The 16,412-nt window shown below is 40.9% G+C and overlaps 1 protein-coding gene across 5 annotated transcripts in view; it reads left to right on the top strand.

Annotated features, from left to right (window-relative positions):
* Positions 1–381: 381 nt before the first annotated feature.
* Positions 382–16,412, top strand: part of PTPN2 (protein tyrosine phosphatase non-receptor type 2) — a gene marked incomplete at its 3' end in the record, with an annotated part of 31,046 nt that continues 15,015 nt past the window's right edge. Inside the window, exons 1-5 of one of the 5 annotated variants that reach the window (XM_082752638.1) lie at positions 384–679; positions 3,054–3,144; positions 10,793–10,893; positions 11,579–11,677; positions 12,839–12,976. In XM_082752638.1, coding sequence (XP_082608764.1) covers positions 455–679; positions 3,054–3,144; positions 10,793–10,893; positions 11,579–11,677; positions 12,839–12,976 — 654 coding nt within the window. In that variant the 5' untranslated portion in view covers positions 384–454. Of the gene's footprint in view, positions 680–3,053; positions 3,145–10,792; positions 10,894–11,578; positions 11,678–12,838; positions 12,977–16,412 lie in introns of all 5 variants that reach the window. The other 4 variants (XM_082752634.1, XM_082752635.1, XM_082752636.1 and 1 more) reach the window with 4 other exon arrangements.

Genomic DNA, 16,412 nt, shown 5'->3' on the forward strand with positions numbered 1-16,412 from the left:
CAGAGAGCACTCAGCACGCTGCTGTCCAGAGAAACAGACCGAGACCAGCGAGGAAGTTTTGGTTTCGCTTCTTTATTACAACTCTTTTCTATTTTCGCTTCTTTATTAAAATTCGCTCCTTGGAAGATGGCTTCTATCTACCTACTTACTGCCTTACACCTCCCGCAAGAAGCGCCCCCCCCGCCCACAGCGCCCGCAGCGCCCTCCCCTCAGCGCCCCGCCCGCCCCGCGCCGCCATTAGCGCTTGGCGGCGTGTCCCGGGGGGCGGGGCTACGCACCGAAAGGGGGCGTGGCTAACATCAAGCGGGCGTGGCTTCAGGGAGAGGGGCGTGGCTAGCGGGCTGGGCGGGCAGAAGGGGCAGCGGCGGGCGGCGGTTGGGCGCGAGGCGGCGGGGGCGGGGCCTCGGGAGGGGCGGCGCATGCGCGCTGCGGCGGCGGGCCCGGCTGCGAGCCTATGTGCGCGGGCAGCGGCGGTGGCGGGGCGGAGCGGAGCGCGCTCGGCCGCTCCCCGGGGGTGGGCAGCTCGGCGGCCGCCGGGCCAGCTGGCGCTCCGGCCGCTCCCCCTAACGCCGCCACCGGCACCGCTACCGGCAGCAGCACCGGCAGCGCCATGTCCGCCGCCATCGAGCGGGAGTTCCAAGAGATCGACGCCACGAACGACTGGCAGGCGCGATACCTGGTGAGCGCGGCGCGGGGAGGTTAAAGGAGGGGAGAGGGGAGGGGGGGGCACGGGGAGGGGGCCGCTCGCCGCCGGGCTGCTTCCTCCGGGCCGCCCGGGAGCGCTGAGGCAGCGCTGAGGCAGCGCTGAGGCAGCGGGCCGCGCGCAGCCGTTGCGCCGCCGCCGCCGCGCGTGCGCGCCGCGTGAGGGAGGGGGCGCCGGGTGCGTGTGCGCATGCGCGGCGGACGGAGTGGAGTGAAGTGAAGTGAAGGGGGGGGGGGAGCGGAGCGCCGTGTGGTGATCGGGGGGGGGGGGAGCAGCTCCCCACAGCAGGGCGAGGAGGAAAAGAAGCAAAAAGTGTTCTATTTATTTATTTATTTATTTTTAAATCGCACGTAAATCTCTCACGACGTGGTTTTCACGCCGGCTTCCCATTCGGGAAGGCCGTTTGTTTGCCTGTGGTGTCGTCACACAGCAAGCATCCTTGCGGGAGGTGTACGTTCTCCGAAGGAAAAAAAAAAAAATAAATAAAATTCGGGTGTTAGGAGATTTTATTCATCCTACCGAAAACCTGCGTTTGCCCTGCAGTGCCGTGAATTTGCCAGGGCTTGTGGTGAAACCCTGTAAAGCTGGGAGTGTTCATGCTGACTCTTGGAGTTCCCGTCCAGTCCGATAAGTGACTGAATAAATAATGCAATTTCTCATATTTATTTTTCCTACATATATTTTTTTTTTCGTGTAATACTACACCTGGCGCCTGGCTGGTTTCTCTCGGCTGTGGCAGCTGGGTTGTGTGTGGGGAAACTGATTTCAGAACTCGCCATTATACTTCCACGGTTTTACTTCTCTTTAGCAAGCCCCATTGCTGCAGTAATGTTTCAAACGGTTTTATTTTTTCTTGAAGAAATAACGCCCATTTCTGGGCACAGAGGATGGCAATTCTTTTTAAAACAAAGTATGTTGCATTCTGCTATGGAGTAATTAAACAAAAATTATCCTGGGAGAATTTGGTAGTGAATGGCTGCCATCTATTCAGTGTGTGTGTAGCTGCTCCCAAAACTTGTAAGCCATGTAAACTAGAGGAGAACACAAACTCCATTGTGCTGTACCAAAATAAAAATTTTGTTTTTTTGTAGTAGATGAAGTAATTTATTTTTTTTAATACAGTTGAGTGTTAATGCTTGACAGTTGCTGCTCTACGTTGTGGTTGAGGTTCTTCATAGGCTGTTTTTGCACATAATCATGGCATACAGCAGGCACTAAAAAAATGGAGTTTTACCTATATTAGATTTCCACTAGAAAGGAGTCATTTCCACAACAAAGAAGTCCTCTATTGTTTAGTTTGTTATCTGGAAGAATCTCGACTACTTAGGAAGTTTGAGAAGCCCTTCTTTGTGGTAGCGGAAGCATAGAGAAGACTGAAGAATGTTTAGTTGTCTTTGGGACATAATGATCACATACAGCAACGTCATCTAAAAACAAACAAACAAAAAAATCAAATATTGTTAATCTTATGTAAAGTGTCTGCTGAGGTGACATCAGTACAGAGATATAAAGACATAGTACGGTTCATTGGGGGCTGCTTGTCAATAGCACTTCAGCTGTGCTTTCATGGTTGTAAATCTGTACTTAGTTCCAAGTTGTGGAAGAGACACTGTCACTAGAGGCAAAAAAAACACTCAACATTGAGAATATGTGAGAAGTATTACTCCTTGAAACACTGTGTGAGTGAGTCTGTTTGATGGTCTTCCAAACACTGATTATCAAAAGGTTTGCGTTAATGCCTGGGAGGAAGCAGGCTGTGATTTCACATTGATGCAACTTGGTATTTGTGAGCCTAAAACTGTTCTTTCATATTGGATCGTGTCTAATTACAGCTATTAGGGATGAACTGTCAAATGACCTGTAATAATTTGCTGGTTATTAATGAGTTTATGGCTGCAGTTAACTAGTTCAGTTACCTTTGTAACTGAACTTTGTTTACTCTGCCAGTTGGTGTAAAGGAGCTAGAGCTATACTGCTGTTAGCTCCATCTGACTCGTATTTCTATAGGAGATAACATGCAAATCCAAGGTAAACCCTGGGCATAATCCCCGCTGTTCTCCCCTTTGTTCCTGCTGTATCAGTTGCTTACCAAATTGTGCGTGTGCAAGTCTGTCACGTTAGCCAAGTGTAAAAAGATCTAAGTGGCAGTGGCATGGCCAAGAATAATGCATGTTTTCTGAGGGAAAGTAGTGTTAGCTGTAATAAAAGTTCATTTAAAAATGTTAACATCTGTATTGATAAGTGTGATTAAGTAAATAAGGTCAAAAGCTTTGTGATTGCATGTGGAGAACACTAGCCTTACTCTGCTTAGTGTCTATATAAGTAAATTGTATTTTTTTGTCTTTTAAAGGAAATTCGACATAAATCCAGTGACTACCCTCATAGAGTTGCAAAATACCCAGAAAACAGAAATCGAAACAGATATAGAGATGTTAGTCCATGTAAGTATCTTCTCCATGTTTTCTGCAGTAAACTTTTCAGACTCTTTACTTACCCCTTCAAACACCGTAGCAAATGCAGCCTTGTGGTCCTTGTAGGTTTTATATTATGTTTGTTTTTGTAGGCATGTGTCCTCTGATAAATGTGTTTTTTTCTTAACGAAACAAATAACAAAAGGGAGAAAAAGCTGAAGGTTAAACTCACAGTACTGCCTGGAGAACGGGAAGATTGTAAACCATAGTTGTTAGTATATAGGTAAACGTTTCTGAGCTGTAAAGCAATTCGTATTTTAAAGATGTTTTTTCTTATAAGGAAGTCATTTAATAGTGCTTTATCTGACAAGAAAAATATCGGAACATCGACATCTGTTGAGCATGGAGATTAAGTTAATAAGTCCTTACTAACACAAACAATTTATTTTAAGACTTTTTTAAGACTGTGTAGATGGCTCTGCTTGTTTGTGTGGAGAAATGCCATTGGATTTCTACTTTCGCTTTAAAATTGACTTGAGATTTGGTTATTTTGTTCTGTTCAAAGTATGTGTGTAACGATTTTCCATAATTTTCTCAGTGCAAGCAGATATGTTACATAGTGCTTGGTACTTTACTAACTGACAAAAATTGGTCTTTGTGACATAATGGTATTGTATCTCAGCTGAAAACAACTTTTTTTTTTTTTTTTTTTTTACTTATTTGCTATTGAAGTGGTGTGGACTTTTTTAAACAACGTTTACTTGAAAAAATGTTAATCCAGAACCCTTATAAGAAGACACATGAGCAAAACATTACCAATATGTAATTATAGCTGGAGAAAGCTATCATAAACCACTTCCAAAAGGAATATGAAAAAAATGTAGCGTGACCTTAATTTTTCTACAAAATATTGAGGTTGGAACAGGCTAAATGTTTGTGTGTCCTTTTCACACTAAGCTTCCCAGAGCAGCAAAACCTCTTGTTACTGGATCTAGAATTTTTGAAGGGCTGCTGATGTATTTGGGGATTTTTGTGTGAGAGCCTAATGTGAATACCTATTGTAAGATTTGGAGAAGTGCTGAACTCCTTGTTTCCAGTTGAAAGTTGTGGTAATAGCGTGTGCACGGCACTTCTCAAAATCATACAGAAAGGGTCTCAAACTGAGTCATGCTGGTCAGAGAGCAGTGCTGTGTGCTGATTGTTAGGCTGCTGCCAGGATCCTGACTGGCACGGTGTATTCCCACCTAACGGATCCAGTCTGGCTTAACGCTGAATCTAAGTAGCACATGACCGTGAAACTGAACCTTGATACCATACACAGCCCCTTTGCTGTGTCTGCGTGGCATTTCCCACTACCGTCCTGTCTGTGAAGCGTGCGTCTCTGAGGAGGATGCTTTATGTTTGCTGAGCTTGGTTAGCTTCTGCTGTGTGCTCAGCCCGATACGCCTCTGCTAGGCATTAGCTGACCCGTGCAGAGGGTCTCCGTTTTGCTCTCTTGCTAGAACACAGCATTAGCTTCTTAACCTGTGATGAAATAGAAACAGAAAGTGAATGAAACATAATCTATACCTACACAGAGGCAGGGGTTCTTAAGAAGAGGAGGCAGGAAATCGGTTTTGAACCCATGAGACCCAAAGTCTATTCCTGTGTCCATTACACAAGTTCTGTCACAGAAGTTGTATTAATGTATCTGTCATTTCTGCCATCCATGTATTTCATTTCTTTTATACAACTGCAGAGAGAATGGCAGCTTGCTTTTAAAGTATTCTTTTTTTTTCTTGTTCACGGTATGCCTTTTACAATAGTGAAGAGCACTCAACACTTCTGTCATGGCAAAGCCTGCTTCTGGAGTGCTTGTTTAGCCAGAATGAAATTTTGTGACTGTATTGATCCATGGACTCTGTCTCTTTGCTGTTACACAGATAAAACCTAGTCCTGAAGTAGTAGCTGAATTCGGGATGGTATTGAAGTAATTACATGCTAGTTGACTGGAAGTACAACATGATGAGCTTGATGAAACATGTCTCAGTTTTTAGCATACATGAAAGAACAGAGGCTTGAACTGGACTGCCAAAGGAGGCCCACAGGGCTGGGCACCAGTAGCAAGGCTGTGTGAGGAGAACACAACAATTGTCTCTGAGACAATGGTAGGAGTTGGCAGGAGAAAGAGACCTGGAAGGGAACATACGATAAATAACCTTCCAAGACACCAGGACCAAAACTGCAAAGCAGCTGGGGTAGAAGCTGTTTGGTTAGGCTGCTGTGAAGAGCCCATCTAGTCATGGTGCACGTATGGAAGGAACCGGCCTTGCAGAAATGTTAGGAGACTCAGTCTTGCACAACCTAACATTCTGGTCCTTCACTTCATAAACTTTACTGCTATTTAAGTGTTTAAATGCAATAGTGGTGCTAACGTGCCATCTCTCATACCTAAAGGCCTTCAGAGCTAGTAGTTCATACGCCAGCTAATTAAATAAGCATATTATAAGACAGACACAACTTTGATGAAAATGTTTTATGCCTCTACAGCCATGAGAAAAAGGTTTGTTTGTGTAGCAGCCAAGCGAGTCTAAAATCCCAGGTGGTACATCTGTAGGAGGAAATGCAAAGATAACTGTCTTCCGGAAAATGTGTTAACTACAAGTGCAGGAAAAAATGCTTTGGGTTGATTTGCCCTATTTCAACTATAACATACAGGGCAAGTGTGTTAAAACTAATTTGTATGGTGCATCCATTTCTAGGTGGAAGTTTATTTCTGTTAGCTGTATAAAGCTAGTTGTCTGCCTATTACAACCAGTTGAGTTTTTACAGTCTCCTGTTCGTAGTTATAGGTGTCCAGTTTTGTTGGCTAAAGAGCCGCTGTGTGTAAGTTTAGTTGCATAAAAGCCCTCAAGAGTGATCGCCTAGCCAAAAAAACAGTAGTCATGCTGTTTGGTGTTAGTGTAGAACAGGGAGAGCAATATCTTGGCTATGTAGCAGTATTGAAACAGGAAGTTAATCTGAAATAGGTTTGGTTTGACAGCCAGTCATTTCCTGACAGATGAAACCATTTCTCAGAAAACATTGTTCAGAGGAAAATAACTTGTGAGGCTATTATTTTTTTTTATTGATACTGTTATTGGAACTCTAAGAATTCTGTTACTGCTTTCCTTATAAATTTTATCTCTAATCTCAAAGGAGTCGAATGGCTCAGATTGACTGTAAATACCCTTGGAGATCTGCTTGTGGTGTTCCCAGATTTAGGGTCAGGGGTCAGATCTCCTGGATAAAATTTGCAGGATATCTTTTCTCCTTCTTTTGGAGGGTAGATAGGGGATGGCATAAATAAATTTTACTTTCAGCCTTCCTTTGTAATGGCATGTGTAACCCAGTTTCTTAGGTCTTCTGAACTTTTTCACCAAGTAAATCATGTTACTGTTGGAGGTTAAGAGGTTGTGATTTCCCTGAGGCTGGTGGTAGACTTTGTGTTGGACCTTTCAACCACGGGCTTATGGTACTCAAAGAATCTCTGCCAGGGAGAGAGGAATGTGGAGAGTATTGTGCTGTACAGGGAGCAGACTCGGAGTTGATGTGCTTGGTCTTGCACTTAATGGTGATTAATCATCATCGCAAAATGTTCCCTTTCTGTCCTGCGCTGAGAACAGGGTGATGTTCTGTCCAAAATAAGCCTACGCGCTTCTTGTTGTCCGTATTAGAAGCTGGCATCAATGATTTTTTCATGATCGAACGATTGTGTAGAACATCTTGTTACCAGAAGCATGGCATAAATAAACCCCAAGTGTTGCTTTTGGAGATATTTCTTAGTCTGGGGTGGGGGGATAGCGGAGTTTCCTGGCACATCCTGATCTAAACTTCAGAATAGAGTAGTCCAGCTGGGAGGGACCTTCAGGGATCATCCAGTCCAACTGCCTGACCTCCTCAGGGCTAGCCAAAAGTTAGTGTGTTATTAAGCACATTGTCCAAATATCTCTTAACACTGACAGGCCTGGGGCATCAAGCACCTCGCTAGGAAGCCTGTTCCGTGAGGGTGGTCAAACAGCGGTAAAAAAAACTTACTCTAATGTCCAGTCTGAACCTGCTCTGGTCCAGACGTAGTTTACTGTTTGTTTGTCTTGGTTTTACTTGAAAAGTACCAGGATCCTGAGCTGATCCCGAGTTAGGGATGTGCTGCAGTGTGAATACATTTCAGCCGTGGGCTAGCCTTGACTGCTGCATCATGATGGCATTTGTTGTGTGCAGCCAGCGGCAGGGCGGGGGGCAGCCACCTCACCTTTCCTTTGCCTTAGGCTCCCTCTGAAACTGGATCTGTCTGAAGCTTGTGAGTGTATGTCCGGTGACAGCAGTGAAGTCGGGATCACCTGGCAGCTTGGGTAGACTGGATTTAGACTAGTGAAATGAAGGGGTTTGCTGGTAGGTGGGAAAGGGTCAGGCTGGGCCACTGGGGTGGCTTATTGCTCGTGACTGCGTTTAATCCCCTAAGCAGCATTTCACCCTCCTTTGTTGCAAATAGCACCGTATTTGGCAAGCAAGAGCCGGCTCTCGGACAGAAGATCATTTTGAAGTTACGCAGCGGTTTCACTTCTAGAAATGCAGTTGTTTTCGAATAAAAACCTTTCATTAACCGACAGCAAGAACTGTATCATGTGAAATGCCAAACGTTCCTAGCTCAGTTTCAACTGGAGATGGCATTTTGCTTTTAGCAGAGAGTGTGCAGATGGACGCGTGATGTGAAATCTTGGTCTTTTATGAGACGCAGGGCGTGCTGTCAGTGATAAGAGGGACAGGGTTTCACCTGAAGTGGGTAATAAGAGTTCCCTTATCTCAGAGGGGGGAGGGGGGAGTGCGGCAATAGTTTTCTTATTGCAGGAGTCAGAATGAGAATCATTTTTAGGGTTTCCACTTCCTTTTCAGACTGTGTTGAAATAGGGAAATTAACGCCTCAGAAAATGAGTGCTGTATTTTAGCTGTTGTGGGCATGGCAACATTTAAAGATAAATCTCGTAGATTAGATTTAAGATATGTTTATCGTTCATATAAATCAGAAGTACTTTGTAACTGGAAATGACTTACATATGGGAAATCTGCTACAGCTAATTCACTATCAAAAGTTGGCTTGCTTCTTTTAATTCAGAAGAGCAAGCCAAGGCTTGAATGAGGTTTCTAGGTCATTGTGTCCTTTAGGAACCTTTTTCCCTTGAAAGGGAAATCAATATTTGCTAGTGGCTTTCTTCATCCTCTGGGTACACCGCTGTATTTGGAAGAGCGCCTCTGTTTTGGCTGGGAAGGAGGGAGGGAGGGTGTCTGTGCGCAGAACTAGTTGTGGGTTTCCTTAAACTTTTCAAACTTATTTGTAATGTTTACAAAGCAGAACCTAAAAGAGGGAAAAAGTAGGGTCAAAAACGTGTGCAAGCATTGCAGCGTGAAACCTCGTTAGGGCCTCAGCAGTTATCTCCTGGCAGTAGTACAGCAGCTGCTGCTGGGTGATTAAACTGTTAACAGGGCTGGCTTACGTCACCTTTCCGAGAACACTAGTACCGGTATGTGTGATTTACTATAACAAGATCTTAAGTTTTTCCTGTTGGCAGATGGCATGTAATATTTACAAAGGTCTTGGTTTCTCTCCAGCAGAAACATTTCAGATAAAGTGATACATGAAAGGAAAAAGTAACACTTCAATTTCCAGAGAAAATAGTGCAAGAGGACATATTTTACTTAAGACAGTAGATTTAAGACATGTTTTTGCCTTTGATAATGCTTTTTACTTCATACAGATGCATCGTAAATTCTTTTAAGACTCCTGAGAGTTAAGATGGTGTTGCCTTTCAGCTGGAATACTAATGAAAACAGACTAACCCAGTAGCTTTTTCATACTTTTGTATTAAAAATAGCTTTTCAGCACACTTTTATCCTCTGTGTGCATATGACTGCATATAAAAGCTAGCAGCTAAAGGAGGTATAATGACTCCAAACCTTACTCCTGGGGTGTGCATGGTGGCTTTAAGAAATTAAAGGTTATCCATATCCAAAGAGTAAGTAATAAAAAAGTTACAACGGGGCTCGTAAAAGGGCCTGTGTATAGCTTGGTATCCCCTCTGACAGTTGCCAGTGGCAGATAGCTGAGTATAAAAGCAGATCAAGGCATAGTAAATGTATTTTTTCCAGGTTTCCAAAAATTTGGAAATTGTTTATAGAATAATATGAGCAATCCACAGAACAAGAGGCTAATTCAGTAACTGTTCCCTGATTCCCCACAGCTTTTTGCCTACTGAGGGTCACATTCACGGATTTCTTCTTACGTAAGCCTTGTGCTGTATAGCCTGGCAGTAGCACAGGGGATTGATCTGATTTAACTAGCGTGGCTGTACAGAATGTGGTAATTAGGAGGTGCTTGCCCAAAGCTCATGGATTTTGTGCGTTTCATAAGATACTTCTCAAAAGGAAGTCAGGGTTTTGGTGTGGCTATCTTTCAGTGAGGGTATGGGAGAGGAAAAGGGGGGCTGACATTTTGACAGCAGCTGTGACGTAAAGCTGCTTTCCTGGGTGAGTTTTGGGGGTTGCACCAGGTGAATGTAGGTGGAAAAACTGGCATTGCACCCAGATTCACTCAGCTCTGGCAGTTGCTTTGTGGAATATCTTTCTGAATTCTGCTGAAGTAACTTTTTTTTTTTTTTTTTTTTTTTTTTTTAAACCCTGCTCTTATAAGCGGCCTGTGTAGGTGGTTGAGCTTCACAGGGTTCGCAGTCAGTTGGACGATACACAGTTATGGACAAATATTAAATGAAAGATGCTGTTTATTTAATGGAGTCTGATAAGTGGCTGACAAAGGATTATTTACTGTGAACAAGTCTGATTACCAAAATGCCTCCCAGAGGGTGATAAATCGGACTGAAAAGTGCTAAAAAAAAAAAACCAAAAAACAATCACAGTGATTTTTTGTTGTGGTATTTTTGTATGGCAGTCTGATCTTTCTTGTGTTAATATTAAACTTTTATAAGCAGTCCTTTGACTGCTTCCCTGCCCTCTAAATAGGGGAATTTTCTGTCCTGTCTCTGCAATCATGGGAAAGGTAGAAAACATGTAATTAGATTAGGCTTCGTTTAATTGGAAGATTTGTTAAATAAGTAGTACATCTTTGCCTGTGCCACTTTCTTAGTGTTTCTAATTTTCAATTGTGTTAAACAATAAATTATAAGGACAATTAAGTTCAACAAAGCTTGGTTTGTATTACTGCAAGTAGATTATTTTTTTTTTTTTTTAAGCTATGTCAGTTTATGATTCTACCTTGGCCTATGAAGTTTTAGTTCACTGAAGATCTTGGCATTCTAAACTTCAAGCATGCAGTAAAGTGATCTGGTGTAATACGAGAGAATGTTGCCTGTTGTGGGTTATCGTGCTGTAATATTAAGGAAATACAGCTGTTGAGGGATGGATGTGAGCTGTTTTGGTGTGCGCCAAGGGGTTATTTCATTTTGGTGAGTTGGTTTTAGAGAAAAATGGGTATTCCAGTTACTACTCTGTGTTGGAATGCTGAGGGGAGAATAAGATGGGTACGGTTACATTTGTCATTTGGTTATTACTGAAGAATTTATTTTCTAATTGCTTGTCAGACCTAAGCTTGTCTGTTAGTGTATTCATCAATAGGATGCATCATTAATTCTTAAGTTTCTTCTAATTTTAGATGATCACAGTCGAGTAAAACTGCAGAACACAGAAAATGACTATATCAATGCAAGCCTAGTGGTCATAGAAGAAGCCCAGAGATACTATATTTTAACACAGGTAAGCCATACCAATTAGTAAGCAGAATGGGGATTGAAAACATGGGAGAGATGGATTTGTGTGGAAGTAACTTACATTTGGAGGATTCTTTGTCACTGGATATATACCTCATACTAACTGCCTGTTTGATCTAGCTGTTAACTCATTTTATATTTTAATAAAAATGTAAAAGAGAATATTCAAGTATACATGTATATAGTTAACTATGCATAAAGCTTTTCAAGTATTTCTTGCTGTTCTGTTCTTCAGGAAGTAGGATTTTATACTTCTATACTTTTAAATGTAAACATGAATTTTGAAATAAGGTGTAGAAGTATTTAGTTTCATACTTTTATACTTCCATTTCTTAAAAGTGTAAAAGTATAAAAACAAATTCTACCCCCTACTTCTTGTTCTCTTCTTCTCTCTCTCTCTGCAGTATCTTTTCTTCTAACTGCATAAGTGTTGCTGCCCAAATTAAAACATTCCTTCCCGGAATTTTTACTGTTTTCTTTAAACTTCAAAGACTTGGATTATTTGGGCAGTATGGTTACTTTCCTGCATGTCTTTTCTGTCATTTTGTTGATATTTTGTTTAAACTTTTCTAACAGAGGCTTTTTCTTGTTTGACACAGTGACATGTTAACCATGTTCGAACTCTGCTTTACCTATGCATTCTCTGACATGTTGTTCTCTTTGCCACACAGGGTCCACTGCCTAATACATGCTGTCATTTTTGGTTAATGGTATGGCAACAAAAAACCAAAGCAGTTGTCATGCTGAACAGGATTGTTGAAAAAGAATCGGTAAGTGGTGTTAGACATTTTACATATGTGGCTCACTTTACAACTTAACTTTAATATAGTTGAACTTTTTGGTATGTTAAAAGAATCAACAAACTTTGACATTGGTGCAATATTTACTATACCATTAAAGAAGTGATGGAGCTAAGACACAAAATTCATTTCAGTAGAAACATCACCTAATAAATTTACATCCAGGTGAGAGTAAGGTGTTGAGAAAGGAGAGGGTAGAGACAGAAGTAAGATGGAGTAGAAGCAGTGTAATATCTTCTAAATATCTATCTTAGATTATTTCTTTTGAATCCAGTAGAGCGGTGTCGTTTTTATACAGTAAACAACAAGTGTTTGTAGCAGTGGAGGCGAGCTGCTGCCACTGACCATTTTGACAACTGGTCTAATTATTTTTGATTCTTTACAACTGATGGTACATGTGCAGAATATATCATTTTTCTGTTACTACATAGTTTTTCTACTAATGTGCTGAAAACCACTATAAATTTTAATTATAAATACATGTCACTTTGATTTAATCTTTTTTTTTCCAGAATGGATTTGTTAGCAAAAAGGATTTGACTAGTCCATAAAAAGTCCTTTTTTTTTTTTTTTTTTCTTTTTCCTAAGGAAAAGATTTCCTGTGGTAAGCTTGAGTGCAGGGCAGGAGGAGTAAAGGACAAGGAACAGTTTTGCATTGTTTATTAATTCTTTGGTTTTGCTAGAACCTTCCAGTTTTCAGCCAGACGTGGGAAAATTGGCACAATGTGTTGCATCACGTCTGTCAATGTGCAGATGTCCATGTTGGAAGTGCAGGGGAAAAACGTTGCAACAGCTGAGTATAGATCTCTGTCCACTGTAGAGAACTAGGTAGAAAGAGTGGGGAGAGTGAGAATTAAGGTATGTCTCCAAACGTGCCAGAACTGAGATGAAAGAAAAGCTGGAATGCGTAACAGCACTTGAAACAGTCGTCATAATTTGGCTGTAAACATGATGTGGTTTGAGAATTCCTCGAACTAGGAGCAGATCATATGTACTTGAGTTTACTGTGTTATATGACAGGATCTCAGAATCCGCTAATGTGAAGCCCAAGGTGCTAAGATGCTTAACCAGATTTTTTTTCCTTTTTTTTTTTTTTTTTTTTTTTTTTTTTTTTTTTTTTGAATAACTTAGGTGAAATGTGCACAGTACTGGCCAACAAAAGAAGAGGATGTTATGACATTTAGTGAAACAGGTTTCCGTGTGAGGCTAGTATCAGAAGACGTCAAATCCTATTACACAGTGCATCTACTTCAATTAGAAAATATCAACGTAAGCTTTTCTCAGTCTGTATATTGCATATTCCTGGCCTTAAATATATAATGAAAGCTATTAAGCATACTGTCACTGCAGGTTTGATCAAGCTTTTACACTAAAAATTGTAATGCATTTTGTTTCTGATAATGTTGAAGATGTAAGTGTGGCATATAAGCAAGTGAGCAAACACCAGTCTATGTGTTAGGAGATAACGCCTTCAGCATTTTTCTATACTTCTGTTTTCCATTTGACAGTACCATTTAGCATGTTGAATTGTAATTGATGGTAGCGGTGATCCTAAGAGGAGCTGTAAGAAATATCCTAAAAGGAGGAACCTAGGATTTGCAGTTTCTGATTTCTTTTGACTACCAAAAATCATACTCAGTAATTCATGGGTTTTTAATGGGACTATAATTTACCACGTAATTTCAGTCCAGCTAACTAAGTTTGGGGGTTGGGGGGGAATTAGCACCTGTAGATAGGTAACTTTATCTCCTCTTGCTTACCTCCCCTTTTGCTCCACAGGACCAACCATCCTTTTCTCTTAAAAATTAAGCACTTTGACAATTTAATCAAGTTAAGCACAAAAAAATTGTTCCTGGCCTGAGCTTGGGTTGGAATTTGCTGCTTCTGTTTCAGAGCTGAAGACAGGATTGAAGAGCTTGTCTGTTTGTTCCAGCTATGTCTTGTAAGATATTCTCTCTCCCTATAAACCTTGCCTTATATTAATTGAAAGTGATCATATGGCAAGTTTTATTCAAGGTTGTCTTGTCAGTGGATTTGGGAAAGGAAAGCTTGAAGATATCTTTTTGCATGTTGTTTTATACAACTAAATCTTGACATAATTAATTGAAATTATTTGAATTACAGTAACTAGTAATGGCACTTTGAAATAAATACCATTTGTTCATTTGAAACCTCCCTCACGAGATCAACATGATAAAACTTGGCATGTTGTTCCTTGATCTATTCGATGTACGCAGATCTTAATGCAATTCTGTCCTCCTGAGTTGGAGCATTTCTGTCTAGTTGTTGGTTTATTAACAGCAAATACTAAGAAAAGAGGAATAGTGCTTGCAAGATAGCATCTGAGAAAGAATAACTCTCCTTTTCCAAAAAGTGAGACAAGTTTTCCTAATTGCCAAAAAGGCTTTTTGGTTGAATTATTTGGCTGACATTGGCCTGTAGTCTTGGACTTCCTGTTTTTAAAGGATACAATTTTCATGATATATGTCATAACATTAGTTGGAAAATGCAAAAATCACACGAGGAAAGGCCCAACTTATGCTGTAGGTGATGTTTTGATTAAAAGCTTTTCAGCACTTAAATTGCTGGGTTTACTTTGGACTGTTAATGCAGGCCCATCAGTGTTGTATAGACATTCTTCTATGTCATTTAACTCACTGTTACACATACTTGGCAAATGTATTGTACTGAATATTTATTTTTTTAATACCCCAGTGCTCCTATAACCTCCATGAATATTAATTCCAAATAATATGGAAATATTTTGTATATAAAACAGCTAAAAGAAGTAAAACATACTTGGTTACTCAAGCGGGAAAAATGCATAATTCCCAGAATAACACTGCAAATGTTAAGTGAAGCCTTTTGTAAAAAGTTGATAAGTTTTCAGTAAAAACTAGTGGGAATCTGGTATTTGCAGTGACTTGAAACGTGAGCTTAACTATGTTTATGCAACTTACTCTGGAGGGTGCTTTTGTGGGGACAGAATAGTAAACCATCGAGCCACTTGATGCCTGGAATATAAGATGAGTCACAAATAAAATTCTGCACGGACTTCCAAGAATACTTAAGCAATGTTAGCATTTCCATGAAAATACAGAGAACTGAAATTGTCTTTACAATGTAGCCATTATGATCTCAAGTAATTTATTTGTATTACGACAAGAAATCTCTCTAATAGACAAGCAAAATAAATATGTATGAAAAAGCGTTTCATGTTCTTACCACTAAAACAAAACCTCTGACTATATACGCTTTTTATTTACTTATTGTTAAAGAGCAGTTAGAAATAGTGGTGGGCTTGGGGGTGGGGTTTGTTTTTTAGGATTAGGTCATGACATTTGGCAGTTGGATTTGTTTAGATCTGGTCTAGGCAAATGTTTGTTTTTGCTGTTGTGGCTGGGATTGCCCCAGAAAAATAGAAGAGATTGTTTATTGATGGTTTTCCAAAAGTTTTGAAAATATTCTAATGCGCTTTGTTTTGCTTGTGATTGTTGCAGAGCTTCCTTATTATTTGCCTGAGCTGATCTGTGTTTTAGAATATAGAAAGGCAGCTTCTGATTTCTACCGTGGTGTGCTGCGTGTCCTCCATCGCTTTGTTTGTGTCAGATGCCTTCTGAAAGTTAACCACTGCTTTCTGCTGTGAGTGTGCACAGTCGCAGCTCTCCTTGAGGGAAGACTGAATGTGAAGGCTTGTGCAAACCCTTTCCTACGTTGGAAAATTGGGAGAGAGGAAAATACAGTGCTTTTATTAAAAATCTGTAATCGTTTACTCGAGAAACTGTTGCCTGTCTGCAACTTGAAGTGAAGTCTTCAAGTGCACTGGAGAATGTTATAGGTGTTTTTGAGAGCCTTTTTTTAAATCTGTAAAATCATCTTACTGGATAAGAGGAAAACTTGTATTTCCAGTAACTTCTGGTGTGGTAGCCAGGTACTGTGGAGAAGGATGCAGTGTGATTTGCCTGTGGAGTATAGCATACCAAATGCTGGTGAGCAAAAAGGGACTGGGTTGGTACTGGGGAATATGGGGGAGCTATGGAAGAGCAAAGGGGCCTCAGTATTTAAGGGAAGCTGGAAATGGGCTGGGTGTGGAAATGAAGCAGTGGAAAGGAATTAAAATTGCTAGTGGGACCTAGATGAGAGTCTCAGGCTGGATTCCTAGAAACAGGAGCAAATACGAGTACAGCTGGAGAGGTTTGCAAAGAAGATAGTTGCTGGAAGAGAAAGGACTGGAAGAAGTAAACTACATTTGTTGCAACACTGGTGGTAGGAGACCTTAGAGAAAGGTCTGTTGTAATAAATTCCGGGTGGAATCGTGCGTCTTCTGCAAATAGCAAACAGTTGGAGGAGAAAAAAGGAAGTAGCAAAATGGATTCGGAACACAGCACAAAGCCTCTGTGTGTCTGTTGTTGTCAGGTGGAGGTGACATAAGACTCCTTTGTGACCCTCTCTGACTGGTGCTTCCTGGTTGTTCATCCGCAGGATCCTGCGGTGTGGCTCAAGAAGATAAGATTAGAATTGCTGTTGATTTCCAATATCCAAAACTTTAAATGTACTGAGAAGGCATTTTGCTTCTGGAGCAAACTAATGGTAGGCGATGTTCTGGTATCTCGTGGCATATGGAAGTGTGTGTACGTGGATATACACATAAAATCAGAAATTCCTTCAAATCACTGTAGCAATTACATATGTACATACATATACA

This window comes from Aythya marila, assembly GCF_965140915.1.
Source record: "Aythya marila genome assembly, chromosome: 2".
NCBI classification, from domain to species: Eukaryota; Metazoa; Chordata; class Aves; order Anseriformes; family Anatidae; genus Aythya; species Aythya marila.